Below are 6,826 nucleotides of genomic sequence, written 5' to 3'. Positions count from 1 at the left end.
AAATCTACTAAACAAATATTTCTTTCGTCTCAAATTAATTGCTATGTTTCGCTTTTTGAAAGTTAATTTGATTAATTTTAAAATCTAATTAAATTAAATTAGATTAACTCAATGTTATATAATTAAAATTTATGTATTCAAAAACTATACGAAAAATACTATAAATTGTAATATTTTAAATGTCAATTTGATGAATTATTTTAAAATATTAGTCAAAATTAACATAGTTTAACTCTTAGAAAAAAGAAATACTCCTATAACATAGTTTAGTTGTCATAAGTTTCTTATCATAAATATGTTTTCCTTTTAGGAAAAGGTTTAGGATTGACTAGTTCTTTTCTTGTAGGAAAAAAATTAGGACTCTATAAATAAAGTCTTGTTCCTTCTAACTTAATCAACATTCACAATGTAATCCTAAGGGCTTTGCGAGTTTTGGTTAGGGGGGGAATTTGTGGGACACAAGTGATATGTTATCACTTGTGTGAACATCCTATTCCGAGTGAATTAATTGAAGTTATTTCTCTCTATATTTTGTACTCCCATACATATATATATATATATATTGGATTGTTAATCTCCTTTGTGGACGTAAGTCTGTTGACCGAACCACGTTAAATCATTGTGTCTTTTGATATATTTCTCGTCTGTCTTTTTATTCGTGGACTATTAAGATTTGCTTTATTAGCTTTCGCATGACACCTAATTTATTTACGATCCTAACAAGGAGTACTATTGATTTGTATTAAAATCAAATAATAAGCTTTGGGACATGTGGCCTCAAGTGCTTCGTTCAATTGATTTTCTTTAGGGAATATGCATTTCTTTTTCAAAAGAATTTTTTAATGAACGTTTTAATTTTTAATTGTTAAAGAGATACGACTATCTGTCTGATGTATAAAAGGGAGAGAAATCAAACAAAAGATCGAAGGGAAGGTGAAAAAGCAAAAATACTAAAAGGCTTCCATTGTTTTATAAAATAAGTTCTAAAAACGCTTCCTTTTTTTTTTTGGCCTAATGCATAAAAGTGTTTTTTAATTTGGTCTCAGCCGATGCCTATGTCTTAAAATTTTAGGTGTACACAAGTAGACACATAAATTTGTACAACTTTAACAAGTAGACACATGCTTCGTACGTGACGTCATACACGACAATTTGCATCCTATGTGGCGTCACACGAGTATTATGACACTTAGGACGCGTATGTATATTCTTCTTTAATTTTATACAAGTTTAAATTCCTATTTGTACACATCAAAGTTGAAGGACATAAATACAAATTGAAGATAAATTAAATGACACATTTATGTAAAATGTCTTTTTTATTTATAATGACACGGAAACTCCCTATCGTTATCTTTCAAGTGGTAAAGGGTAAACTTTGTAATAATCCACAAACAATACAGGAGAGTTTATGCACTAGGGTAAACTTCTCTCTAATGTGCCTACTGCTTGTCGAGTTTAGAAAATGAAGAGATAATTTATCATTTTAGTTCATGATTTACTATAGTCATTTCTCAATATATGAATTTCCAAAACAATGAATTTACAGTATATTCAAAATGTGAATGTGTCAAGTCAAAATTGGATAAGTAAAAATGGATTAAGTATATAATTGTACTCTACATTGAAGAAAGAGATTAGTTCACAACAATAATTGATGAAGTGACAAATAGCAAGATTAAAAGTAAAAAAAAATTGCTCTTTTGTGGGTCAATTTCTTAATTGTAGGCCAAGTAAACATCTCCATGTTTACTAACTAAATGATTGTCAACCAGCCAACACTCCTTCAATTCATTGAAAAATAAACCGACTCTTTCAATAGAGTGGATGCTGACACAAGTATTTTTTTAATCATTCTGCACATCACTAGTACTATATATATATACTATGCAAATATAAACCAAACGAATATATCCAAGTAATTGTTCATTCACAATTAAGTTACTCTGATGGCTTTGATCTCAAGCTTGTGCATCTTTGTTTTGGTAGCACATTTTGCCACCACAATTGTGTGCCATGAAAGACCTCATCAAGCTTCCCTTTTCGTGTTCGGGGATTCAGTTTTTGATCCTGGAAATAATAATTACATCAACACCACTGCTACCAATAGTACGTGGCTTTGTAAGTCACAATATTTCTTGTTTCAATTTGATAGTTAGATCAACTTTTTATGAAATGTTTGTTTCCATTTGACAGGTTATAGATCTTAAAACACAGTTGAAGTATTTCCAAAACGTGGCGCAACTGTTGAAGAAGAAAGTGGGTGAAACAGAGTCCAAACAGATTCTCTCCAATGCTGTATATATTTTTAGCACTGGCACTAATGATTTCTTTGCCCCTTTATTAGCAAATTCGACTTTTCCATATTCCGATACAGAATATATACAGATGATTATGGGCAACTTGACTTCTGTTTTAAGGTAATATTTATCTTTCGATTTAATTTACTAGTAATGGTTCTATCTAGGCGTGTCAAATGGACAAGTTAGGCTAACTCTTTGTACTTTGTTATGAATGCAACAGGGAATTTATAAGGAAGGAGGGAGAAAGTTTGTGATGCTTAATTTGGGTCCATTAGGTTGTCTCCCTTTAATGAGACCTCTCAACCTTCAAATTGGAGTTACAAATGGGAGTTGCATGGAGAAGGCCACAAATTTGGCCAAAATGTTCAATTCAGCTCTCCCAGAAATGCTCAAAAAACTAGAGAAGCAATTGCCTGGATTTAAGTATACAGTATTCAACTTCTTCAAAGTATTGGCAGATAGCATTGATAATCCAACAAAATATGGTGTGTTCTATCTCTTTGAACTCAAATCAAGTATTTATATGTTTGATTATATATTGGGCACCGCTGATTTATGAAAGAATAACTATTATACCAAGAGTACTATAAGTACCAACAGGAATTAGTGGAGTGGTAAGTATTCTTTTATCTTTAACAAGAGGTCTCAGGTTCGAGCAATGGTTTGAAGTCGCCTTTGTTAAGGAGCGGATTACCCCCAATGTAGAACTTCATGGTGCGAATCTAGATTTTGTCCGCCCCATGAGAAACCTTCAATAAAGTAAAATAAAGAATTGGAATTGATCATAGAAAGATGAAACATAAATCATATATAGGTTGTCTATTTCTATTCAGTTCAAACACTGTAGCAGAAATTTCATGGCTCTGCTAACAGAGTAGAATGTAGATGCAATAATCATAACAAAATGAAATCACACAAACTATTTAGAGAATAATACAGTCAAATGTTTGGTTGTTATATAAAGAATGTTTCCTTTGTCTCAATTTACTTATGATTTTGTTCTGTTTTGTTTAGGTTTGAAAATATCAGAGACGGCTTGTTGTGGAACGGGTCCATTTCGAGGGATTCCTAGCTGTGGAGGGAAGAGACAGGCAAAAGAGTACGAGTTATGTGAAAATGTGAAAGATTACTTGTTTTTCGACTCTGTTCATCCCAGTGAGCAGGCCTACCAAAAATACACGGAATTATTATGGAATGGAACTCCAGACGTTGTAGCACCTTACAACCTAAAATCCTTTTTTGAACTTTCAACATAACCTGATGGTGGCATAGGTGGAATACTTCTGTTAATGCTTACGATATGATACATGAAAGAAAATAAATAAATGTAAAAGTTGATGATAAGGAGCTGGATCTTTACTATTATTTCTGATCTTGTGTTCGATTTATGAAGACACAATCTTTAGATTTAGTGAGACGACTTCATATCTCAGTTCATGATTGAACAAAGTTGAGAAATAAGTTGCAATGATGCAATGTACATTTGGTTAGGGAATCAATAAAAAAATCCCCTCTTTGTCTGTTTGAGTTACTTAATTTGTTCGTCTACACCAACCCTTTTTTCTCTATTGTCATGTCATGCATTATTGGACCTAATGTGACTGTAGATTAGAGTTATCAATTAGACCTTAAAAACAAATGCTCTTCTGCCTTCATTTGCATCTAAACAAAACGAAAAACATGTTTGGCAATTAAATTTTGAAAACATGGTTGCTATGTTTTGGCGATGCAGTTTCATAGTAACACATACCTGATTTTACCTATATTTGGGCCATATCTGATCAGTTCAATTGCTTCCTCTACATCATTTCACAATGCCCATTAACCCAAAAATCATAAGAGATAATTTGTTGATCGTCAATCTGCTTTCTTAACCACTTCTATGTATGTAGTAATAAATAAGACTACAAAATCTATGATCATAACCTTCTCTACACATCACTTATTTTCTCTTATTAATGTACAAATACTCAAACAAAGGAACCATTCTTTGAAAATGACAGCGAACATATGTTGTGATCAGAGGACTAATCATCTCCAAATATATGCTTTATGTTGTGAGAGAGAAAAAAACTTTTATCACGCTTCAAAATTAAGATGGAATATCAAGCGAATTTTAATTCTTACTAACCAATGAAACAATCTAAGCTAAATTGTATGATCATCATATTATATTATCAGTGGGAAGCTCCAACATTAAAAGTTGGATTACCATTTTGCCCCTACACTAAGTGATAATCTAATTAAATCATATTTATCTAATCTAAAATTCCAATAATATTGTGAATAAATAAAAATAATTTCGTTGAGTCTTTTCCACTACCCATTAACTATGCATGCAATGTACTTAATATACAATGTACATCAGCAAACTTAATTACAATAACTATAATTTTATCTTCATTATATACAAATTCCCTAGAGAATGTGAGAAGGTGCTCTGAATATTAATTTTTATTCTTGACTATTCAGTTGCCTAGCTAATTTAATTAGTATTATATAGCTCTGTTGCACTATTCTCATTCTCATCTAATTATATCCATGACTAGAGATGGTTTTTCGTTCAGATTTTGATGAAAACTATACTCTTTTTTATCCTTCCTCTTATGTGAGTATATTTTTAATGCAAGTTAACATTATGCGATATTAATTTTTATTATTTGTGCCATTTTGCTACATTTACAGAAACATTGCGACAAAGATATATATGAACCATTTCCTCAATTCAAGTTTGTGTCTATCTCTATGTGTCATTATATATGTATGTGCATGTGTGTGTCCTTGATATTTATTTGTGGTGTTGGATTTAAGTTTGTCAAGAAGGCGCAAAATTGAATTTTGATGTCCTTAGCATTCATTTCGTGAACTTTCTTGTCTATGTCTGTTGAGAACTTGAGATCTTGAAGATTAGAGGGTTGTGCACTGAAGTACTGCTCTGTTGACTCTAGCCATTCTCTGTGTTGAAATTTTTTATGGATGAATCTGTTTTTGTCTTTTTTTTTTTCTTTAGCTCCATCCTCATACAAATGTCGATCATACAAAAGATATTTCTCCACTAAGTTGAAAGAGGTTTTATTACTATTTATTATAAGCAACACATATATCCTACAAAAAGGAAAAAAGAATTTCCATAGAAGTCTAATTCCTATAGTGCATCGTAATTTATATCTTTACACTGATTGAATTATTAATTGATTTTCAAGATATAATATAACGTTTCACAATGATCATGATCTTGATACAAAATTGTAGGATTATTGTGATTAAAGACTATTATAATTATGGGAAATGCAATTTCTAATGAATTCTTGTATTACACCAAAAGTGTGAAGTTCTTTCCTTTAGGGTTAGATAACGATTTTGCCTTTGTTGTAAATTAAAAATTAATAAAATAATCAATTGTTATATAGTATTATGTTACCATATCATCATATCTTTTCCAATAGTTTGCTTGTGTTGCCATCTCCTATAATTATTTATTTATTGTTGTAAGTACCAGATGAGGCATTGGACCATTTTTAAAGGCAACAAAAATAGTAGTAAATGAGGACATTTCAAAGTCCAAATTTGAATTATCATTTTATTCCTACTATCCACTTTTAATACTATATATAATCTTATAAAACATTTAATTAATAATGTTATAAAATATCTAATGAATTAAATATTAAATAGTAAATTCTCCATACTTACCGAGAATCCACAATGATTTATATACTAGCTACCATAAAGTCATATTGATCGAATCTCTATAAAACTTGTGCAAAAATTTACTCACTCAACAAAACTTATATGTAGTTATTAAATAGAGACTGTAATATCATTAAAACAATTATTGTATTTGTATTGAAAACCACAATACTCATTCAAATATTTTTTTCGTTTAGTATTTTTATTTTTACTTTTTAGGATGAAAATTTAAGTTTTATATATAAACAATATTCCTTCTGTCCCTAATTACTTGTCCACTTTTTTTTTTAGTTGTCCCTAATTACTTGTCTATTTTGACAAATTAAGAAAGGACAATTTCTTTTTACCTATTATACCCTCAATTAATTACTTTGAAAAAGATAGAACTTCTTGAAAATCTTAAGTTTTTAATTCATGCACTTCATAATTAATAATAGGGGTAAAATGGTAAACTCACTATGTCAATAAATATTTTCATAATAGGTGTGTCAATTCAAAATGGGATAAGTAATTAGGAACAGGGGGAGTACTATCTAATAAATAATTATCAGCATGAGATTAGGCATGTACAAATTAATATGATAGTGAGGGACAAACGTGCAACGCACGTTTCTAAGAACTAGTTTAACTAAGCAAGCCAACATATTAATAGAACTATTGAAGTCTATAGTTGAATATTGAAAATGAAAATTAAAATCCATAATCATTTATTTACTAGGCCAAGTCATGAGTGATACTAATATGAACATATATCCTTGACCTTGAGGTATATCCTGAAATACTATATTTGTGTGTGTATATATATATATATATATATATATATATATATATAT

General features: G+C 30.1%; 1 protein-coding gene across 1 annotated transcript; it reads left to right on the top strand.

Moving 5' to 3' along the window:
• Positions 1 to 1,924: 1,924 nt before the first annotated feature.
• On the top strand, positions 1,925 to 3,570 carry LOC102588388 (GDSL esterase/lipase 5-like). Its single transcript, XM_015312921.1, has 4 exons — positions 1,925 to 2,099; positions 2,197 to 2,412; positions 2,524 to 2,788; positions 3,318 to 3,570. The coding sequence occupies exons 1-4, from the start codon at positions 1,950 to 1,952 to the stop codon at positions 3,557 to 3,559; spliced, it is 873 nt and encodes a 290-aa protein (XP_015168407.1). The 5' UTR covers positions 1,925 to 1,949; the 3' UTR covers positions 3,560 to 3,570.
• The last annotated feature ends 3,256 nt before the right edge of the window (positions 3,571 to 6,826 follow it).

Source organism: Solanum tuberosum, unplaced genomic scaffold (assembly GCF_000226075.1).
Source record: "Solanum tuberosum cultivar DM 1-3 516 R44 unplaced genomic scaffold, SolTub_3.0 scf00222, whole genome shotgun sequence".
Taxonomy (NCBI): domain Eukaryota; kingdom Viridiplantae; phylum Streptophyta; class Magnoliopsida; order Solanales; family Solanaceae; genus Solanum; species Solanum tuberosum.
Note: the sequence above shows the minus strand (reverse complement) of the source record. Positions and strands in the feature narration are given on the sequence as shown.